The following is a 25,244-nucleotide window of genomic DNA, read 5'->3' on the forward strand; positions in this document are numbered from 1 at the left end:
TATGTTTACTTATCATAGTATCATGTTAACCATATATATATCCATATATATGTCATCATATAGTTTTTACAAGTTTTAACGTTCGTGAATCACCGGTCAACTTGGGTGGTCAATTGTCTATATGAAACATATTTCAATTAATCAAGTCTTAACAAGTTTGATTGCTTAACATGTTGGAAACATTTAATCATGTAAATATCAATCTCAATTAATATATATAAACATGGAAAAGTTCGGGTCACTACAGTACCTACCCGTTAAATAAATTTCGTCCCGAAATTTTAAGCTGTTGAAGGTGTTGACGAATCTTCTGGAAATAGATGCGGGTATTTCTTCTTCATCTAATCTTCACACTCCCAGGTGAACTCGGGTCCTCTACGAGCATTCCATCGAACCTTAACAATTGGTATCTTGTTTTGCTTAAGTCTTTTAACCTCACGATCCATTATTTCTACGGGTTCTTCGATGAATTGGAGTTTTTCGTTGATTTGGATTTCAGCTAACGGAGTAGTGAGATCTTCTTTAGCAAAACATTTCTTCAAATTCGAGACGTGGAAAGTGTTATGTACAGCCGCGAGTTGTTGAGGTAACTCAAGTCGGTAAGCTACTGGTCCGACACGATCAATAATCATGAATGGTCCAATATACCTTGGATTTAATTTCCCTCGTTTACCAAATCGAACAACGCATTTCCAAGGTGCAACTTTAAGCATGACCATCTCTCCAATTTCAAATTCTATATCTTTTCTTTTAATGTCAGCGTAGCTCTTTTGTCGACTTTGGGCGGTTTTCAACCGTTGTTGAATTTGGATGATCTTCTCGGTAGTTTCTTGTATAATCTCCGGACCCGTAATCTGTCTATCCCCCACTTCACTCCAACAAATCGGAGACCTGCACTTTCTACCATAAAGTGCTTCAAACGGCGCCATCTCAATGCTTGAATGGTAGCTGTTGTTGTAGGAAAATTCTGCTAATGGTAGATGTCGATCCCAACTGTTTCCGAAATCAATAACACATGCTCGTAGCATGTCTTCAAGCGTTTGTATCGTCCTTTCGCTCTGCCCATCAGTTTGTGGATGATAGGCAGTACTCATGTCTAGACGAGTTCCTAATGCTTGCTGCAATGTCTGCCAGAATCTTGAAATAAATCTGCCATCCCTATCAGAGATAATAGAGATTGGTATTCCATGTCTGGAGACGACTTCCTTCAAATACAGTCATGCTAACTTCTCCATCTTGTCATCTTCTCTTATTGGCAGGAAATGTGCTGATTTGGTGAGACGATCAACTATTACCCAAATAGTATCAAAACTACTTGCAGTCCTTGGCAATTTAGTGATGAAATCCATGGTAATGTTTTCCCATTTCCATTCCAGGATTTCGGGTTGTTGAAGTAGACCTGATGGTTTTTGATGCTCAGCTTTGACCTTAGAACACGTCAAACATTCTCCTATGTATTTAGCAACATCGGCTTTCATACCCGGCCACCAAAAATATTTCCTGAGATCCTTGTACATCTTCCCCGTTCCAGGATGTATTGAGTATCTGGTTTTATGAGCTTCTCTAAGTACCATTTCTCTCATATCTACAAATTTTGGTACCCAAATCCTTTCAGACCTATACCGGGTTCCGTCTTCCCGAATATTAAGATGTTTCTCCGATCCTTTGGGTATTTCATCCTTTAAATTTCCCTCTTTTAAAACTCCTTGTTGCGCCTCCTTTATTTGAGTAGTAAGGTTATTATGAATCATTATATTCATAGATTTTACTCGAATGGGTTCTCTGTCCTTCCTACTCAAGGCAACGGCTACCACATTTGCCTTCCCCGGGTGGTAACGAATCTCAAAGTCGTAATCATTCAATAATTCAATCCACCTACGCTGCCTCATATTCATTTGTTTCTGATTAAATATGTGTTGAAGACTTTTGTGGTCGGTATATATAATACTTTTGACCCCATATAAGTAGTGCCTCCAAGTCTTTAATGCAAAAACAACCGCGCCTAATTCCAAATCATGTGTCGTATAATTTTGTTCGTGAATCTTCAATTGTCTAGACGCATACGCAATCACCTTCGTTCGTTGCATTAATACACAACCGAGACCTTGCTTTGATGCGTCACAATAAATCACAAAATCATCATTCCCTTCAGGCAATGACAATATAGGTGCCGTAGTTAGCTTTTTCTTCAATAACTGAAACGCTTTCTCTTGTTCATCATTCCATTCAAATTTCTTCCCTTTATGCGTTAATGCAGTCAAGGGTTTTGCTATTCTGGAAAAGTCTTGGATGAACCTTCTGTAGTAACCAGCTAGTCCTAAAAACTGGCGTATGTGTTTCAGAGTTTTCGGGGTTTCCCACTTTTCAACAGTTTCTATCTTTGCCGGATCCACCTTAATACCTTCTTTGTTCACTATGTGACCGAGGAATTGAACTTCTTCGAACCAAAATGCACACTTTGAAAACTTAGCGTACAATTCTTCCTTCCTCAATACTTCTACCACCTTTCTCAAATGTTCACCGTGTTCTTGGTCATTCTTTGAGTAAATAAGTATGTCATCAATGAAAACAATGACAAACTTGTCAAGGTATGGTCCACACACTCGGTTCATAAGGTCCATGAACACAGCTGGTGCATTAGTTAAACCAAACGGCATGACCATAAACTCGTAATGACCGTAACGTGTTCTGAAAGCAGTCTTTGGAATATCATCTTCTTTCACCCGCATTTGATGATACCCGGAACGTAAGTCAATCTTTGAATAAACAGACGAGCCTTGTAGTTGATCAAATAAGTCATCGATTCTCGGTAGTGGGTAGCGGTTCTTGATGGTAAGTTTGTTCAACTCTCGGTAGTCGATACACAACCTGAATGTACCATCTTTCTTCTTGACAAACAAAACAGGAGCTCCCCACGGTGATGTGCTTGGTCGAATGAAACCACGCTCTAAAAGTTCTTGTAATTGGCTTTGCAGTTCTTTCATCTCACTGGGTGCGAGTCTGTAAGGAGCACGAGCTATTGGTGCAGCTCCTGATACAAGATCTATTTGAAATTCAACGGATCGATGTGGGGGTAATCTCGGTAATTCTTTCGGAAATACATCGGGAAATTCTTTTGCAATGGGAACATCATTGATGCTCTTTTCTTCAGTTTGTACTTTCTCGACGTGTGCTAGAACAGCATAGCAACCTTTTCTTATTAGTTTTTGTGCCTTCAAATTACTAATAAGATGTAGCTTCGTGTTGCCCTTTTCTCCGTACACCATTAAGGGTTTTCCTTTTTCTCGTATAATGCAAATTGCATTTTTGTAACAAACGATCTCTGCTTTCACTTCTTTCAACCAGTCCATACCGATTATCACATCAAAACTCCCTAACTCTACTGGTATCAAATCAATCTTAAATGTTTCGCTAACCAGTTTAATTTCTCGATTCCGACATATATTATCTGCTGAAATTAATTTACCATTTGCTAATTCGAGTAAAAATTTACTATCCAAAGGAGTCAATGGGCAACTTAATTTAGCACAAAAATCTCTACTCATATAGCTTCTATCCGCACCCGAATCAAATAAAACGTAAGCAGATTTATTGTCAATAAGAAACGTACCCGTAACAAGCTCCGGGTCTTCCTGTGCCTCTGCCGCATTAATATTGAAAACTCTTCCGCGGCCTTGTCCATTCGTGTTCTCCTGGTTCGGGCAATTTCTAATAATGTGGCCCGGTTTTAAACATTTATAACAAACTACATTGGCATAGCTTGCTCCGACACTACTTGCTCCGCCATTACTCGTTCCGACACCATTTGTTCCTTTCGTTCTATTAACCCCTGGTCCGTAGACCTCACACTTCGCCGCGCTATGACCATTTCTTTTACACTAGTTGCAAAATTTGGTGCAGAACCCCGAGTGATACTTTTCACACCTTTGGCATAGCTGCTTCTGATTGTTGTTGTTGTTGCGGTTATTATTATTGTTGGGATGATTGTTGTAGTTGCTGTTGTTGTTGTTGTTGTTGTTGTTGTTGTTGTTGGGCCGTTTGTTGTAGTTGCAATTGATGTTGCGATTGTTGGGATAATTGTTGCGATTATTGTTGTAATTGCTGTTGTTGTATTGGTGATTCTTATCACCGTTTTCCTCCCACTTTCTTTTGACTTGCTTCACATTGGCCTCTTCAGTAGTCTGTTCTTTAATTCTTTCTTCAATCTGGTTCACCAGTTTGTGAGCCATTCTACATGCCTGTTGTATGGAGGCGGGCTCGTGTGAACTTATATCTTCTTGGATTCTTTCCGGTAATCCTTTCACAAACGCGTCGATCTTCTCTTCCTCATCTTCGAACGCTCCCGGACACAATAGGCACAATTCTGTGAATCGTCTTTCGTACGTGGTAATATCAAATCCTTGGGTTCGTAACCCTCTAAGTTCTGTCTTGAGCTTATTGACCTCGGTTCTGGGACGGTACTTCTCGTTCATCAAGTGCTTGAATGCTGACCACGGTAGTGCGTACGCATCGTCTTGTCCCACTTGCTCTAGATAGGTATTCCACCATGTTAATGCAGAACCTGTGAAGGTATGCGTAGCGTACTTCACTTTGTCCTCTTCAGTACACTTACTTATGGCAAACACCGATTCAACCTTCTCGGTCCACCGTTTCAATCCGATCGGTCCTTCGGTTCCATCAAATTCCAAAGGTTTGCAGGCAGTGAATTCTTTGTAGGTGCATCCTACACGATTTCCTGTACTGCTAGATCCAAGGTTATTGTTGGTATGTAGCGCAGCCTGTACTGCGGCTATGTTTGAAGCTAGAAAAGTACGTAATTCCTCTTCATTCATATTCACGGTGTGTCGAGTAGTCGGTGCCATTTCCTTCAAAATAGTCAAATGGAACAAGTTAATCATACAGAATATTAAGAGTAGTTAATAGTATTTCGTAGCATAATATGAACTCATTTATAAAAGCTTTTTCTTCATATTAGCGTTTTATAAGTTTAAATTCGGGTAGTACCTACCCGTTAAGTTCATACTTAGTAGCTAATATACAATTCAACTACTACAATTCTATATAAAAAACTGATTATAATAATATTTCGCGTTCAAACTTTTTCACAATATTTTACAACTTACAATACCACTTATTTTACATATAGCATGAAATATAGCACACAATAAATTTGATACAAGATGGTTGTGAAGATAATTCTAGCAAGTACACAAGTGTTCAGCAAAGGCAATAAAGACACGTAATTCATACGTCCAGAAACAAGTCATGCATTCTGGTTTTACTAGGACTACTTCCCATCCTTGGTCTTGTGGAACATAACCGTTATGGCCGTTGATAAGACAGCGTGTTGTAACGTCGTCAAAGGGATGAGGGTTACGTAATGTCCAACAGTCCCGTAACAATCTAAAAACCTCATTTCTTACCCCAATTACCGACTCCGTCACTTGTGGAAACGTTTTGTTTAATAGTTGTAGCCCGATGTTCTTGTTCTCACTTTGGTGAGAAGCGAACATTACTAATCCGTAAGCATAACATGCTTCTTTATGTTGCATGTTAGCCGCTTTTTCTAAATCACGAAGTCCAATATTCGGATATATTGAGTCAAAATAATTTCTTAACCCGTTGCGTAAAATAGCATTTGGGTTCCCCGCAATATATGCGTCAAAGTAAACACATCGTAACTTATGGGTTTCCCAATGTGATATCCCCCATCTTTCAAACGAAAGTCTGTTATAAACCAAGACATTCTTGGAACGTTCTTCGAATGTCTTACAAACTGATCTCGCCTTAAATAGTTGTGCCGAGGAATTCTGGCCGACTCTAGACAAGATTTCATCAATCATGTCTCCGGGTAGGTCTCTTAAAATATTGGGTTGTCTATCCATTTTGTGTTTTTAAACTGTAAAATAGACAAGAGTTAGATTCATAAAAAAAATACTTATTAATACAAGCAATTTTTACTTATATCATAAAGCATAAGCACACTATATTACATATATTACACCACACAAATACAACTATCTTATTCCGACTCGCTCGTTTCTTCTTCTTCTTCGGTTTTGGTTCGTTTTGCCAAGTTTCTAGGGATATATGATGTTCCCCTAATACGAGCCGTCGTTATCCACATTGGTTTAGAAAAACCTGGTGGTTTAGAGGTTCCCGGGTCATTGTTACAACTTAAGGACTTCGGGGGTTGACGATACATATAAAGTTCATCGGGGTTGGAATTAGATTTCTCTATTTTTATGCCCTTTCCCTTATTATTTTCTTTTGCCTTTTTAAATTCAGTTGAGGTAATTTCTATAACATCATCGGAATTCTCGTCGGAATCCGATTCATCGGAGAATTGGTAATCCTCCCAATATTTTGCTTCCTTGGCGGAAACACCATTGACCATAATTAACCTTGGTCGGTTGGTTGAGGATTTTCTTTTACTTAACCGTTTTATTATTTCCCCCACCGGTTCTATTTCTTCATCCGGTTCCGATTCTTCCTCCGGTTCCGATTCTTCTTCCGGTTCCGACTCTTCTTCCGGTTCCTCTTCGGGAACTTGTGAATCAGTCCACGAATCATTCCAATTTACATTTGACTCTTCATTATTATTAGGTGAGTCAATGGGACTTGTTCTAGAGGTAGACATCTATCACATAATATCAAATGCATTAAGAGATTAATATATCACATAATATTCACATGTTAAAAATATATAGTTTCCAACAAAATTTGTTAAGCAATCATTTTTCAAGTAAACACGGTCGAAGTCCAGACTCACTAATGCATCCTAACAAACTCGATAAGACACACTAATGCAAAATTCTGGTTCTCTAAGACCAACGCTCGGATACCAACTGAAATGTCCCGTTCTTATTGATTAAAAACATTCCATATTAATTGATTTCGTTGCGAGGTTTTGACCTCTATATGAGACGTTTTTCAAAGACTGCATTCATTTTAAAACAAACCATAACCTTTATTTCATCAATAAAGGTTTAAAAAGCTTTACGTAGATTATCAAATAATGATAATCTAAAATATCCTGTTTACACACGACCATTACATAATGGTTTACAATACAAATATGTTACAACAAAATAAGTTTCTTGAATGCAGTTTTTACACAATATCATACAAGCATGGACTCCAAATCTCGTCCTTATTTAAGTATGCAACAGCGGAAGCTCTTAATAATCACCTGAGAATAAACATGCTTAAAACGTAAACAAAAATGTTGGTGAGTTATAGGTTTAACCTATATATATCAAATCGTAACAATAGACCACAAGATTTCATATTTCAATACACATCCCATACATAGAGATAAAAATCATTCATATGGTGAACACCTGGTAACCGACATTAACAAGATGCATATATATAAGAATATCCCCATCATTCCGGGACACCCTTCGGATATGATATAAATTTCGAAGTACTAAAGCATCCGGTACTTTGGATGGGGGGTTTGTTAGGCCCAATAGATCTATCTTTAGGATTCGCGTCAATTAGGGTGTCTGTTCCCTAATTCTTAGATTACCAGACTTAATAAAAAGGGGCATATTCGATTTCGATAATTCAACCATAGAATGTAGTTTCACGTACTTGTGTCTATTTTGTAAATCATTTATAAAACCTGCATGTATTCTCATCCCAAAAATATTAGATTTTAAAAGTGGGACTATAACTCACTTTCACAGATTTTTACTTCGTCGGGAAGTAAGACTTGGCCACTGGTTGATTCACGAACCTATAACAATATATACATATATATCAAAGTATGTTCAAAATATATTTACAACACTTTTAATATATTTTGATGTTTTAAGTTTATTAAGTCAGCTGTCCTCGTTAGTAACCTACAACTAGTTGTCCACAGTTAGATGTACAGAAATAAATCGATAAATATTATCTTGAATCAATCCACGACCCAGTGTATACGTATCTCAGTATTGATCACAACTCAAACTATATATATTTTGGAATCAACCTCAACCCTGTATAGCTAACTCCAACATTCACATATAGAGTGTCTATGGTTGTTCCGAAATATATATAGATGTGTCGACATGATAGGTCGGAACATTGTATACGTGTCTATGGTATCTCAAGATTACATAATATACAATACAAGTTGATTAAGTTATGGTTGGAATAGATTTGTTACCAATTTTCACGTAGCTAAAATGAGAAAAATTATCCAATCTTGTTTTACCCATAACTTCTTCATTTTAAATCCGTTTTGAGTGAATCAAATTGCTATGGTTTCATATTGAACTCTATTTTATGAATCTAAACAGAAAAAGTATAGGTTTATAGTCGGAAAAATAAGTTACAAGTCATTTTTGTAAAGGTAGTCATTTCAGTCGAAAGAACGACGTCTAGATGACCATTTTAGAAAACATACTTCCACTTTGAGTTTAACCATAATTTTTGGATATAGTTTCATGTTCATAATAAAAATCATTTTCTCAGAATAACAACTTTTAAATCAAAGTTTATCATAGTTTTTAATTAACTAACCCAAAACAGCCCGCGGTGTTACTACGACGGCGTAAATCCGGTTTTACGGTGTTTTTCGTGTTTCCAGGTTTTAAATCATTAAGTTAGCATATCATATAGATATAGAACATATGTTTAGTTTATTTTAAAAGTCAAGTTAGAAGGATTAACTTTTGTTTGCGAACAAGTTTAGAATTAACTAAACTATGTTCTAGTGATTACAAGTTTAAATCTTCGAATAAGATAGCTTTATATGTATGAATCGAATGATGTTATGAACATCATTACTACCTTAAGTTCCTTGGATAAACCTACTGGAAAAGAGAAAAATGGATCTAGCTTCAACGGATCCTTGGATGGCTCGAAGTTCTTGAAGCAGAATCATGACACGAAAACAAGTTCAAGTAAGATCATCACTTGAAATAAGATTGTTATAGTTATAGAAATTGAACCAAAGTTTGAATATGATTATTACCTTGTATTAGAATGATAACCTACTGTAAGAAACAAAGATTTCTTGAGGTTGGATGATCACCTTACAAGATTGGAAGTGAGCTAGCAAACTTGAAAGTATTCTTGATTTTATGTAACTAGAACTTGTAGAATATATGAAGAACACTTAGAACTTGAAGATAGAACTTGAGAGAGATCAATTAGATGAAGAAAATTGAAGAATGAAAGTGTTTGTAGGTGTTTTTGGTCGTTGGTGTATGGATTAGATATAAAGGATATGTAATTTTTTTTTCATGTAAATAAGTCATGAATGATTACTCATATTTTTGTAATTTTATGAGATATTTCATGCTAGTTGCCAAATGATGGTTCCCACATGTATTAGGTGACTCACATGGGCTGCTAAGAGCTGATCATTGGAGTGTATATACCAATAGTACATACATCTAAAAGCTGTGTATTGTACGAGTACGAATACGGGTGCATACGAGTAGAATTGTTGATGAAACTGAACGAGGATATAATTGTAAGCATTTTTGTTAAGTAGAAGTATTTTGATAAGTGTCTTGAAGTCTTTCAAAAGTGTATAAATACATATTAAAATACTACATGTATATACATTTTAACTGAGTCGTTAAATCATCGTTAGTCGTTACATGTAAGTGTTGTTTTGAAACCTTTAGGTTAACGATCTTGTTAAATGTTGTTAACCCAATGTTTATAATATCAAATGAGATTTTAAATTATTATATTATCATGATATTATCATGTATGAATATCTCTTAATATGATATATATACATTAAATGTCTTTACAACGATAATCGTTACATATATGTCTCGTTTAAAAATCATTAAGTTAGTAGTCTTGTTTTTACATATGTAGTTCATTGTTAATATACTTAATGATATGTTTACTTATCATAGTATCATGTTAACTATATATATATCCATATATATGTCATCATATAGTTTTTACAAGTTTTAACGTTCGTGAATCACCGGTCAACTTGGGTGGTCAATTGTCTATATGAAACATATTTCAATTAATCAAGTCTTAACAAGTTTGATTGCTTAACATGTTGGAAACATTTAATCATGTAAATATCAATCTCAATTAATATATATAAACATGGAAAAGTTCGGGTCACTACACATTAGCAGCGATCCATCTACCTCAAACATATATAAGAGACCATGTTTGATCAAGATTACACAACCCCCTTCTTCAGCTTGCCCAAGATTAAATATGTTAGTCTTTAAGTATGGGATATAAAGTATGTCGGTCAACAAACGTTGTTCACCATTCTTACATGTTAAAAGAATAGATCATCTTCCTTCTATATCTACATACGAGTTGTCCCCAAACCTCACTGTACCACCAATATCCGTATCAAGTTTTGAAAACAGTCCTTTGTTTCCTGTCATGTGGTTTGTTGCTCCAGTATCTAAGTACCACATGTTTTCTCTACCATCATGTGACTCATACTTTGCTGGAAAAACCTTCTTTTCACTTAGATGAATTACTTCCTTCTCGCTTCTTTGATTGGCTACGGACATCAATAGTGCAGGTCTGTCATCATTAGCCACTGGTAGTTCGGTTGATCTAGCTTGAGTCAAATTTGCTTGTTCTCTTTTCTTTTGTGTTGGACAATCCGATGAGAAGTGTCCAAATGCATCAGATCAAAAACACTGCAGCTTGGATCGATCTTTAGTTAAGTTTTCAGTTGTTTGTCTACCAGTAAAAAAGTTTTGTTCTCGGCCTGAACCCCTTCCTCGACCACCAAACTGTCCATGACCTCGGCCCCTACCCCGGGTGTCTTGGCCATTCCTTCTGAAATGTCCCGTTCTTATTGATTAAAAACGTTCCATATTAATTGATTTCGTTGCGAGGTTTTGACCTCTATATGATACATTTTTCAAAGACTGCATTCATTTTAAAACAAACCATAACCTTTATTTCATAGATAAAGGTTTTAAAAAAACTTTACGTAGATTATCAAATAATGATAATCTAAAATATCCTGTTTACACACGACCATTACATAATGGTTTACAATACAAATATGTTACAACAAAATAAGTTTCTTGAATGCAGTTTTTACACAATATCATACAAGCATGGACTCCAAATCTCGTCCTTATTTAAGTATGCGACAGCGGAAGCTCTTAATAATCACCTGAGAATAAACATGCTTAAAACGTCAACAAAAATGTTGGTGAGTTATAGGTTTAACCTATATATATCAAATCGTAACAATAGACCACAAGATTTCATATTTCAATACACATCCCATACATATAGATAAAAATCATTCATATGGTGAACACCTGGTAACCGACATTAACAAGATGCATATATATAAGAATATCCCCATCATTCCGGGACACCCTTCGGATATGATATAAATTTCGAAGTACTAAAGCATCCGGTACTTTGTATGGGGTTTGTTAGGCCCAATAGATCTATCTTTAGGATTCGCGTCAATTAGGGTGTCTGTTCCCTAATTCTTAGATTACCAGACTTAATAAAAAGGGGCATATTCGATTTCGATAATTCAACCATAGAATGTAGTTTCACGTACTTGTGTCTATTTTGTAAATCATGTATAAAACCTGCATGTATTCTCATCCCAAAAATATTAGATTTTAAAAGTGGGACTATAACTCACTTTCACAGATTTTTACTTCGTCTGGAAGTAAGACTTGGCCACTGGTTGATTCACGAACCTATAACAATATATACATATATATCAAAGTATGTTCAAAATATATTTACAACACTTTTAATACATTTTGATGTTTTAAGTTTATTAAGTCAGCTGTCCTTGTTAGTAACCTACAACTAGTTGTCCACAGTTAGATGTACAGAAATAAATCGATAAATATTATCTTGAATCAATCCACGACCCAGTGTATACGTATCTCAGTATTGATCACAACTCAAACTATATATATTTTGGAATCAACCTCAACCCTGTATAGCTAACTCCAATATTCACATATAGAGTGTCTATGGTTGTTCCGAAATATATATAGATGTGTCGATATGATAGGTCGAAACATTGTATACGTGTCTATGGTATCTCAAGATTACATAATATACAATACAAGTTGATTAAGTTATGGTTGGAATAGATTTGTTACCAATTTTCACGTAGCTAAAATGAGAAAAATTATCCAATCTTGTTTTACCCATAACTTCTTCATTTTAAATCCGTTTTGAGTGAATCAAATTTCTATGGTTTCATATTGAATTCTATTTTATGAATCTAAACAGAAAATGTATAGGTTTATAGTCGGAAAAATAAGTTACAAGTCATTTTTGTAAAGGTAGTCATTTCAATCGAAAGAACGACGTCTAGATGACCATTTTAGAAAACATACTTCCACTTTGAGTTTAACCATAATTTTTGGATATAGTTTCATGTTCATAATAAAAATTATTTTCTCAGAATAACAACTTTTAAATCAAAGTTTATCATAGTTTTTAATTAACTAACCCAAAACAGCCCGCGGTGTTACTACGACGGCGTAAATCCGGTTTTACGGTGTTTTTCGTGTTTCCAGGTTTTAAATCATTAAGTTAGCATATCATATAGATATAGAACATGTGTTTAGTTGATTTTAAAAGTCAAGTTAGAAGGATTAACTTTTGTTTGCGAACAAGTTTAGAATTAACTAAACTATGTTCTAGTGATTACAAGTTTAAACCTTCGAATAAGATAGCTTTATATGTATGAATCGAATGATGTTATGAACATCATTACTACCTTAAGTTCCTTGGATAAACCTACTGGAAAAGAGAAAAATGGATTTAGCTTCAACGGATCCTTGGATGGCTCGAAGTTCCTGAAGCAGAATCATGACACGAAAACAAGTTCAAGTAAGATCATCACTTGAAATAAGATTGTTATAGTTATAGAAATTGAACCAAAGTTTGAATATGATTATTACCTTGTATTAGAATGATAACCTACTGTAAGAAACAAAGATTTCTTGAGGTTGAATGATCACCTTACAAGATTGGAAGTGAGCTAGCAAACTTGAAAGTATTCTTGATTTTATGAAACTAGAACTTTTGGAATTTATGAAGAACACTTAGAACTTGAAGATAGAACTTGAGAGAGATCAATTAGATGAAGAAAATTGAAGAATGAAAGTGTTTGTAGGTGTTTTTGGTCGTTGGTGTATGGATTAGATATAAAGGATATGTAATTTTGTTTTCATGTAAATAAGTCATGAATGATTACTCATATTTTTGTAATTTTATGAGATATTTCATGCTAGTTGCCAAATGATGGTTCCCACATGTGTTAGGTGACTCACATGGGCTGCTAAGAGCTGATCATTGGAGTGTATATACCAATAGTACATACATCTAAAAGCTGTGTATTGTACGAGTACGAATACGGGTGCATACGAGTAGAATTGTTGATGAAACTGAACGAGGATGTAATTGTAAGAATTTTTGTTAAGTAGAAGTATTTTGATAAGTGTATTGAAGTCTTTCAAAAGTGTATAAATACATATTAAAACACTACATGTATATACATTTTAACTGAGTCGTTAAGTCATCGTTAGTCGTTACATGTAAGTGTTGTTTTAAAACCTTTAAGTTAACGATCTCAATTAATGTTGTTAACCCATTGTTTATTATATCTAATGAGATGTTAAATTATTATATTATCATGATATTATGATATATTAATATATCTTAATATGATATATATACATTTAAATGTCGTTACAACGATAATCGTTACATATATGTCTCGTTTCGAAATCCTTAAGTTAGTAGTCTTGTTTATATGTATATAAGTCATTGTTAATATACTTATGGAGATACTTACTTATCATAATCTCCTGTTAACCATATGTATATCCATATATATATATCGTCATGTCGTTTTTACAAGTTTTAACGTTCGTGAATCGCCAGTCAACTTGGGTGGTCAATTGTCTATATGAAACATATTTCAATTAATCAAGTCTTAACAAGTTTGATTGCTTAACATGTTGGAAACATTTAATCATGTAAATATCAATCTCAATTAATATATATAAACATGGAAAATTTCGGGTCACTACAGTACCTACCCGTTAAATAAATTTCGTCCCGAAATTTTAAGCTGTTGAAGGTGTTGACGAATCTTCTGGAAATAGATGCGGGTATTTCTTCTTCATCCGATCTTCACGCTCCCAGGTGAACTCGGGTCCTCTACGAGCATTCCATCGAACCTTAACAATTGGTATCTTGTTTTGCTTAAGTCTTTTAATCTCACGATCCATTATTTCAACGGGTTCTTCGATGAATTGAAGTTTTTCATTGATTTGGATTTCATCTAACGGAATAGTGAGATCTTCTTTAGCAAAACATTTCTTCAAATTCGAGACGTGGAAAGTGTTATGTACAGCCGCGAGTTGTTGAGGTAACTCAAGTCGGTATGCTACTGGTCCGACACGATCAATAATCTTGAATGGTCCAATATACCTTGGATTTAATTTCCCTCGTTTACCAAATCGAACAACGCCTTTCCAAGGTGCAACTTTAAGCATGACCATCTCTCCAATTTCAAATTCTATATCTTTTCTTTTAATGTCAGCGTAGCTCTTTTGTCGACTTTGGGCGGTTTTCAACCGTTGTTGAATTTGGATGATCTTCTCGGTAGTTTCTTGTATAATCTCCGGACCCGTAATCTGTCTATCCCCCACTTCACTCCAACAAATCGGAGACCTGCACTTTCTACCATAAAGTGCTTCAAAAGGCGCCATCTCAATGCTTGAATGGTAGCTGTTGTTGTAGGAAAATTCTGCTAACGGTAGATGTCGATCCCAACTGTTTCCGAAATCAATAACACATGCTCGTATCATGTCTTCAAGCGTTTGTATCGTCCTTTTGCTCTGCCCATCAGTTTGTGGATGATAGGCAGTACTCATGTCTAGACGAGTTCCTAATGCTTGCTGTAATGTCTGCCAGAATCTTGAAATAAATCTGTCATCCCTATCAGAGATAATAGAGATTGGTATTCCATGTCTGGAGATGACTTCCTTCAAATACAGTCGTGCTAACTTCTCCATCTTGTCATCTTCTCTTATTGGCCGGAAGTGTGCTGATTTGGTGAGACGATCAACTATTACCCAAATAGTGTCAAAACCACTTGCAGTCCTTGGCAATTTAGTGATGAAATCCATGGTAATGTTTTCCCATTTCCATTCCGGGATTTCAGGTTGTTGTAGTAGACCTGATGGTTTCTGATGTTCAGCTTTGACCTTAGAACACGTCAAACATTCTCCTACATATTTAGCAATATCGGCTTTCATACCTGGCCACCAAAAATGTTTCTTAAGATCCTTGTACATCTTCCCCGTTCCAGGATGTATTGAGTATCTAGTTTTATGAGCTTCTCTAAGTACCATTTCTCTCATATCTCCAAATTTTGGTACCCAAATTCTTTCAGCCCTATACCGGGTTCCGTCTTCTCGAATATTAAGATGCTTCTCCGATCCTTTGGGTATTTCATCCTTTAAATTTCCCTCTTTTAAAACTCCTTGTTGCGCCTCCTTTATTTGAGTAGTAAGATTAGTGTGAATCATTATATTCATAGATTTTACTCGAATGGGTTCTCTGTCCTTTCTGCTCAAGGCGTCGGCTACCACATTTGCCTTTCCCGGGTGGTAACGAATCTCAAAGTCGTAATCATTCAACAATTCAATCCACCTACGCTGCCTCATAATCAGTTGTTTCTGATTAAATATGTGTTGAAGACTTTTGTGGTCGGTATATATAATACTTTTGACCCCATATAAGTAGTGCCTCCAAGTCTTTAATGCAAAAACAACCGCGACTAATTCCAAATCATGCGTCGTATAATTTTGTTCGTGAATCTTCAATTGTCTAGACGCATAAGCAATCACCTTCGTTCGTTGCATTAATACACAACCGAGACCTTGCTTTGATGCGTCACAATAAATCACAAAATCATCATTCCCTTCAGGTAATGACAATATAGGTACCGTAGTTAGCTTTTTCTTCAATAATTGAAACGCCTTCTCTTGTTCATCCTTCCATTCAAATTTCTTCCCTTTATGCGTTAATGCAGTCAAGGGTTTTGCTATTTTGGAGAAATCTTGGATGAATCTTCTGTAGTAACCAGCCAATCCTAAAAATTGACGTATATGCTTCGGAGTTTTTGGGGTTTCCCACTTTTCAACGGTTTCTATCTTTGCCGGATCCACCTTAATACCTTCTTTGTTCACTATGTGACCGAGGAATTGAACTTCTTCCAACCAAAATGCACACTTTGAAAACTTAGCGTACAATTCTTCCTTCCTCAATACTTCTAACACCTTTCTCAAATGTTCACCGTGTTCTTGGTCATTCTTTGAGTAAATAAGTATGTCATCAATGAAAACAATGACAAACTTGTCAAGGTATGGTCCACACACTCGGTTCATAAGGTCCATGAACACAGCTGGTGCGTTAGTTAAACCAAACGGCATGACCATAAACTCGTAATGACCGTAACGTGTTCTGAAAGCAGTCTTTGGAATATCATTTTCTTTCACCCGCATTTGATGATACCCGGAATGTAAGTCAATCTTTGAATAAACAGACGAGCCTTGTAGTTGATCAAATAAGTCGTCGATTCTCGGTAGTGGGTAGCGGTTCTTGATGGTAAGTTTGTTCAACTCTCGGTAGTCGATACACAACCTGAATGTACCATCTTTCTTCTTGACAAACAAAACAGGAGCTCCCCACGGTGATGTGCTTGGTCGAATGAAACCATGCTCTAAAAGTTCTTGTAATTGGCCTTGAAGTTCTTTCATCTCGCTGGGTGCGAGTCTGTAAGGAGCACGAGCTATTGGTGCAGCTACTGGTACAAGATCTATTTGAAATTCAACAGATCGATGTGGAGGTAGTCCCGGTAATTCTTTCGGAAATACATCGGGAAATTCTTTTGCGACGGGAACATCGTTGATGCTCTTTTCTTCAGTTTGTACTTTCTCGACGTGTGCTAGAACAGCATAGCAACCTTTTCTTATTAGTTTTTGTGCCTTCAAATTACTAATAAGATGTAGCTTCGTGTTGCCCTTTTCTCCGTACACCATTAAGGGTTTTCCTTTTTCTCGTATAATGCGAATTGTATTTTTGTAACAAACGATCTCTGCTTTCACTTCTTTCAACCAGTCCATACCGATTATCACATCAAAACTCCCTAACTCTACTGGTATCAAGTCAATCTTAAATGTTTCGCTAACCAGTTTAATTTCTCGATTCCGACATATATTATCTGCTGAAATTAATTTACCATTTGCTAATTCGAGTAAAAATTTACTATCCAAAGGCGTCAATGGACAACTTAATTTAGCAAAAAAATCTCTACTCATATAGCTTCTATCCGCACCCGAATCAAATAAAACGTAAGCAGATTTATTGTCAATAAGAAACGTACCCGTAACAAGCTCCGGGTCTTCCTGTGCCTCTGCCGCATTAATATTGAAAACTCTTCAACGGCCTTGTCCATTCGTGTTCTCCTGGTTCGGGCAATTTCTAATAATGTGGCCCGGTTTTCCACATTTATAACAAACTACATTGGCATAACTTGCTCCGACACTACTTGCTCCGCCATTACTCGTTCCGACACCATTTGTTCCTTTCGTTCTATTAACCCCTGGTCCGTAGACCTCACACTTCGCCGCGCTATGACCATTTCTTTTACACTTGTTGCAAAATTTGGTGCAGAACCCCGAGTGATACTTTTCACACCTTTGGCATAGCTGCTTCTGATTGTTGTTGTTTTTGCGGTTGTTATTGTTGTTGGGATGATTGTTGTAGTTGCTGTTGTTGTTGTTGTTGTTGTTGGGCCGTTTGTTGTAGTTGCGATTGATGTTGCGATTGTTGGGATAATTGTTGCGATTATTGTTGTAATTGCTGTTGTTGTTGTATTGGTGATTCTTATCACCGTTTTCCTCCCACTTTCTTTTGACTTGCTTCACATTGGCCTCTTCAGCAGTCTGTTCTTTAATTCTTTCTTCAATCTGGTTCACTAGTTTGTGAGCCATTCTACATGCCTGTTGTATAGAGGCGGGCTCGTGTGAACTTATATCTTCTTGGATTCTTTCCGGTAATCCTTTCACAAACGCGTCGATCTTCTCTTCCTCATCTTCGAATGCTCCCGGACACAATAGGCACAATTCTGTGAATCGTCTTTCGTACGTGGTAATATCAAATCCTTGGGTTAGTAATCCTCTAAGTTCTGTCTTGAGCTTATTGACCTCGGTTCTGGGACGGTACTTCTCGTTCATCAAGTGCTTGAATGCTGACCACGGTAGTACGTACGCATCATCTTGTCCCACTTGCTCTAGATAGGTATTCCACCATGTTAACGCAGAACCTGTGAAGGTATGCGTAGCGTACTTCACTTTGTCCTCTTCAGTACACTTACTTATGGCAAACACCGATTCGACCTTCTCGGTCCACCGTTTCAATCCGATCGGTCCTTCGGTTCCATCAAATTCCAAAGGTTTGCAGGCAGTGAATTCTTTGTAGGTGCATCCTACACGATTTCCTGTACTGCTAGATCCAAGGTTATTGTTGGTATGTAGCGTAGCCTGTACTGCGGCTATGTTTGAAGCTAGAAAAGTACGGAATTCCTCTTCATTCATATTCACGGTGTGTCGAGTAGTCGGTGCCATTTCCTTCAAAATAGTCAAATGGAACAAGTTAATCATACAGAATATTAAGAGTAGTTAATAGTATTTCGTAGCATAATATGAACTCATTTATAAAAGCTTTTTCTTCATATTAGCGTTTTATAAGTTTAAATTCGGGTAGTACCTACCCGTTAAGTTCATACTTAGTAGCTAATATACAATTCAACTACTACAATTCTATATGAAAAACTGATTATAATAATATTTCGCGTTCAAACTTTTACACAATATTTTACAAACTTACAATACCGCTTATTTTACATATAGCATGAAATATAGCACACAATAAATTTGATACAAGATGGTTGTGAAGATAATTCTAGCTAGTACACAAGTCGTTCAGCAAAGGCAATAAAGACACGTAATTCATACGTCCAGAAACAAGTCATGCATTCTGGTTTTACTAGGATTACTTCCCATCCTTGGTCTTGTGGAACATAACCGTTATGGCCGTTAATAAGACAGCGTGTTGTAACGTTGTCAAAGGGACGAGGGTTACGTAATGTCCAACAGTCCCGTAACAATCTAAAAACCTCATTTCTTACCCCAATTACCGACTCCGTCACTTGTGGGAACGTTTTGTTTAATAGTTGTAGCCCGATGTTCTTGTTCTCACTTTAGTGAGAAGCGAACATTACTAATCCATAAGCATAACATGCTTCTTTATGTTGCATGTTAGCCGCTTTTTCTAAATCACGAAGTCCAATATTCGGATATATTGAGTCAAAATAATTTCTTAACCCATTGCGTAAAATAGCATTTGGGTTCCCCGCAATATATGCGTCAAAGTAAACACATCGTAACTTATGGTTTTCCCAATGTGATATCCCCCATCTTTCGAACGAAAGCCTTTTATAAACCAAGGCATTCTTGGAACGTTCTTCGAATGTCTTACAAACTGATCTCGCCTTAAATAGTTGTGCCGAAGAATTCTGACCGACTCTAGACAAGATTTCATCAATCATGTCTCCGGGTAGGTCTCTTAAAATATTGGGTTGTCTATCCATTTTGTGTTTTTATACTGTAAAATAGACAAGAGTTAGATTCATAATAAAAAAAAAAATACTTATTAATACAAGCAATTTTTACATATATCATAAAGCATAAGCACACTATATTACTTATATTACACCACACGAATACAACTATCTTATTCCGACTTGCTTGTTTCTTCTTCTTCGGTTTTGGTTCGTTTTGCCAAGTTTCTAGGAATATATGATGTTCTCCTAATACGAGCCGTCGTTATCCACATTGGTTTAGAAAAACCTGGTGGTTTAGAGGTTCCCGGGTCATTGTTACAACTTAAGGACTTCGGGGGTTGACGATACATATAAAGTTCATCGGGGTTGGAATTAGATTTCTCTATTTTTATGCCCTTTCCCTTATTATTTTCTTTTGCCTTTTTAAATTCAGTTGGGGTAATTTCTATAACATCATCGGAATTCTCGTCGGAATCCGATTCATCGGAGAATTGGTAATCCTCCCAATATTTTGCTTCCTTGGCGGAAACACCATTGACCATAATTAACCTTGGTCGGTTGGTAGAGGATTTTCTTTTACTTAACCGTTTTATTATTTCCCCCACCGGTTCTATTTCTTCATCCGGTTCCGATTCTTCTTCCGGTTCCGATTCTTCTTCCGGTTCCGACTCTTCTTCCGGTTCCTCTTCGGGAACTTGTGAATCAGTCCACGAATCATTCCAATTTACATTTGACTCTTCATTATTATTAGGTGAGTCAATGGGACTTGTTCTAGAGGTAGACATCTATCACATAATATCAAACGCGTTAAGAGATTAATATATCACATAATATTCACATGTTAAAAATATATAGTTTCCAACAAAATTTGTTAAGCAATCATTTTTCAAGTAAACACGATCGAAGTCCAGACTCACTAATGCATCCTAACAAACTAGATAAGACACACTAATGCAAAATTCTGGTTCTCTAAGACCAACGCTCGGATACCAACTGAAATGTCCCGTTCTTATTGATTAAAAACGTTCCATATTAATTGATTTCGTTGCGAGGTTTTGACCTCTATATGATACGTTTTTCAAAGACTGCATTCATTTTAAAACAAACCATAACCTTTATTTCATAGATAAAGGTTTTAAAAAAACTTTACGTAGATTATCAAAAAATGATAATCTAAAATATCCTGTTTACACACGACCATTACATAATGGTTTACAATACAAATATGTTACAACAAAATAAGTTTCTTGAATGCAGTTTTTACACAATATCATACAAGCATGGACTCCAAATCTCGTCCTTATTTAAGTATGCGACAGTGGAAGCTCTTAATAATCACCTGAGAATAAACATGCTTAAAACGTCAACAAAAATGTTGGTGAGTTATAGGTTTAACCTATATATATCAAATCATAATAATTGACCACAAGATTTCATATTTCAATACACATCCCATACATAGAGATAAAAATCATTCATATGGTGAACACCTGGTAACCGACATTAACAGGATGCATATATATAAGAATATCCCCATCATTCCGGGACACCCTTCGGATATGATATAAATTTCGAAGTACTAAAGCATCCGGTACTTTGGATGGGGTTTGTTAGGCCCAATAGATCTATCTTTAGGATTCGCGTCAATTAGGGTGTCTGTTCCCTAATTCTTAGATTACCAGACTTAATAAAAAGGGGCATATTCGATTTCGATAATTCAACCATAGAATGTAGTTTCACGTACTTGTGTCTATTTTGTAAATAATTTATAAAACCTGCATGTATTCTCATCCCAAAAATATTAGATTTTAAAAGTGGGACTATAACTCACTTTCACAGATTTTTACTTCGTATGGAAGTAAGACTTGGCCACTGGTTGATTCACGAACCTATAACAATATATACATATATATCAAAGTATGTTCAAAATATATTTACAACACTTTTAATACATTTTGATGTTTTAAGTTTATTAAGTCAGCTGTCCTCGTTAGTAACCTACAACTAGTTGTCCACAGTTAGATGTACAGAAATAAATTGATAAATATTATCTTGAATCAATCCACGACCCAGTGTATACGTATCTCAGTATTGATCACAACTCAAACTATATATATTTTGGAATCAACCTCAACCCTGTATAGCTAACTCCAACATTCACATATAGAGTGTCTATGGTTGTTCCGAAATATATATAGATGTGTCGATATGATAGGTCGAAACATTGTATACGTGTCTATGGTATCTCAAGATTACATAATATACAATACAAGTTGATTAAGTTATGGTTGGAATAGATTTGTTACCAATTTTCACGTAGCTAAAATGAGAAAAATTATCCAATCTTGTTTTACCCATAACTTCTTCATTTTAAATCCGTTTTGAGTGAATCAAATTTCTATGGTGTCATATTGAACTCTATTTTATGAATATAAACAGAAAATGTATAGGTTTATAGTCGGAAAAATAAGTTACAAGTCATTTTTGTAAAGGTAGTCATTTCAGTCGAAAGAACGACGTCTAGATGACCATTTTAGAAAACATACTTCCACTTTGAGTTTAACCATAATTTTTGGATATAGTTTCATGTTCATAATAAAAATTATTTTCTCAGAATAACAACTTTTAAATCAAAGTTTATCATAGTTTTTAATTAACTAACCCAAAACAGCCCGCGGTGTTACTACGACGGCGTAAATCCGGTTTTACGGTGTTTTTCGTGTTTCCAGGTTTTAAATCATTAAGTTAGCATATCATATAGATATAGAACATGTGTTTAGTTGATTTTAAAAGTCAAGTTAGAAGGATTAACTTTTGTTTGCGAACAAGTTTAGAATTAACTAAACTATGTTCTAGTGATTACAAGTTTAAACCTTCGAATAAGATAGCTTTATATGTATGAATCGAATGATGTTATGAACATCATTACTACCTTAAGTTCCTTGGATAAACCTACTGGAAAAGAGAAAAATGGATCTAGCTTCAACGGATCCTTGGATGGCTCGAAGTTCTTGAAGCAGAATCATGACACGAAAACAAGTTCAAGTAAGATCATCACTTGAAATAAGATTGTTATAGTTATAGAAATTGAACCAAAGTTTGAATATGATTATTACCTTGTATTAGAATGATAACCTACTGTAAGAAACAAAGATTTCTTGAGGTTGGATGATCACCTTACAAGATTGGAAGTGAGCTAGCAAACTTGAAAGTATTCTTGATTTTATGTAACTAGAACTTGTAGAATATATGAAGAACACTTAGAACTTGAAGATAGAACTTGAGAGAGATCAATTAGATGAAGAAAATTGAATAATGAAAGTGTTTGTAGGTGTTTTTGGTCGTTGGTGTATGGATTAGATATAAAGGATATGTAATTTTGTTTTCATGTAAATAAGTCATGAATGATTACTCATATTTTTATAATTTTATGAGATATTTCATGCTAGTTGCCAAATGATGGTTCCCACATGTGTTAGGTGACTCACATGGGCTGCTAAGAGCTGATCATTGGAGTGTATATACCAATAGTACATACATCTAAAAGCTGTGTATTGTACGAGTACGAATACGGGTGCATACGAGTAGAATTGTTGATGAAACTGAACGAGGATGTAATTGTAAGCATTTTTGTTAAGTAGAAGTATTTTGATAAGTGTATTGAAGTCTTTCAAAAGTGTATAAATACATATTAAAACACTACATGTATATACATTTTAACTGAGTCGTTAAGTCATCGTTAGTCGTTACATGTAAGTGTTGTTTTAAAACCTTTAAGTTAACGATCTCAATTAATGTTGTTAACCCATTGTTTATTATATCTAATGAGATGTTAAATTATTATATTATCATGATATTATGATATATTAATATATCTTAATATGATATATATACATTTAAATGTCGTTACAACGATAATCGTTACATATATGTCTCGTTTCGAAATCCTTAAGTTAGTAGTCTTGTTTATATGTATATAACTCATTGTTAATATACTTATGGAGATACTTACTTATCATAATCTCATGTTAACCATATGTATATCCATATATATATATCGTCATGTCGTTTTTACAAGTTTTAACGTTCGTGAATCGCCAGTCAACTTGGGTGGTCAATTGTCTATATGAAACATATTTCAATTAATCAAGTCTTAACAAGTTTGATTGCTTAACATGTTGGAAACATTTAATCATGTAAATATCAATCTCAATTAATATATATAAACATGGAAAAGTTCGGGTCACTACACCCTCGACCTCGACCAAAGCTGTTTTCCCTTTTCTTTCTCGAGTCCCATCCTTCATAGGACAACAGAAGTTGGTCATGGCTGTTATTTGTAGTCTTTAGACTGGTTTGTTCTTCGTAAGCTTTTAGCCTACCCACAACTTCTTGGAATTTCACCGTTTTGAGATTAACCAGTTGTTCGATAGTGGCTGCCATATTTAAGAATTTTTTTGGTATGGCAGTTAATGTTTTTCTCACCAACGTGGTTTCCTCAATGACGGTTCCAAGTGCAGCTGATTTTGAGGCAATTCCAGAAAGTTTTGCGGAAAAATCATCAATTTTTTCGCTATCTTTCATCCGTGCTGCTTCAAGTTCAACTTTAAGAGTTTGAAGCCTAGCCTCCATTACTCGTTCAACTCCAAGGTACGGGTCTTGATTGCATCCCAGATTTCCTTCGTATGGGTGCAACCTGCAACTTGAAGAATCAAGTCTTCAGGTAAAGATTGATACAGATAAGCGATTGCAGCATTATCCTTTTTCTGATCGACATCAGTTCCAGGTTCAATTGATTCCCAGATTCCATGTGCCTTAAAAATCGCTTTGATCCTATGCGACCAGATGGGATAATTGGTCGCAATTAGAATAGGGCACTGGAACGTAAGATGACTGGTATCCTTGATTGCATCCGAGGTATTGATAATATCCCCCATGAATCTGGTCTTCGATCGATGCTCGTATTTTTCTGTCTTAGAATCTGGTGATTGATCTATTCCTTTTGATCAACAACACGATCCTATTTGTAACTTAGCTCTGATACCAATTGAAGAAATTTGGTACCAAATTATGAAGACAGAATAGTAAAATTTAAGAACAAGAACTTATTGGAAATCCTTCTCCAATTATAGAAAAACTCTTATTACATTCATCCTATTACATCCTTATTTATAGTTGATTAACCTTGTCCATTAAGTTAATCAAGTCTAGTCTAGAATAATCTAGGATAATAAAGTCTAGAATGTATTATAATAGTCAAGTCTAGAATCTATTAGAATAATCAAGGAAGAAGCAAAATTGAAAATTATGACGGCTAGCCCACTTGTTATCCGTTCACACATTCCACCTCCTCAAATCCATTTGAGATATAATTTCACAAAATAAACCTCTAACTATTACTTTATGTCAAGATTGGTCCAACAGATATATGTATTTCGATAACTATATCTTGTAAACTGACTATATTATGAGCAGATTTAATTATACTCATGTATATATGCTATTTATGTAATATGTTTTTTGTATATTGTATGGTCGGGGCGCATGGGTATGAGCATGATGGATTATATGCATCTTTGTTTAAATTTATCTATATATG

At 35.5% G+C, this 25,244-nt stretch overlaps 1 protein-coding gene across 1 annotated transcript; it reads right to left on the bottom strand.

The window, feature by feature from the left end:
* Window positions 1-10,277: 10,277 nt before the first annotated feature.
* LOC139869009 (uncharacterized) lies at window positions 10,278-24,277 on the bottom strand. The gene is made up of 3 exons (XM_071857344.1): window positions 23,905-24,277; window positions 10,688-10,782; window positions 10,278-10,586 (listed from the first exon to the last, which is right to left on the bottom strand). Exons 1-3 carry the CDS (start codon window positions 24,275-24,277, stop codon window positions 10,278-10,280), a joined length of 777 nt encoding a protein of 258 aa, XP_071713445.1.
* Window positions 24,278-25,244: the final 967 nt, after the last annotated feature.

Source organism: Rutidosis leptorrhynchoides, chromosome 9, assembly GCF_046630445.1.
Source record: "Rutidosis leptorrhynchoides isolate AG116_Rl617_1_P2 chromosome 9, CSIRO_AGI_Rlap_v1, whole genome shotgun sequence".
In the NCBI taxonomy this organism is placed as follows: Eukaryota; Viridiplantae; Streptophyta; class Magnoliopsida; order Asterales; family Asteraceae; genus Rutidosis; species Rutidosis leptorrhynchoides.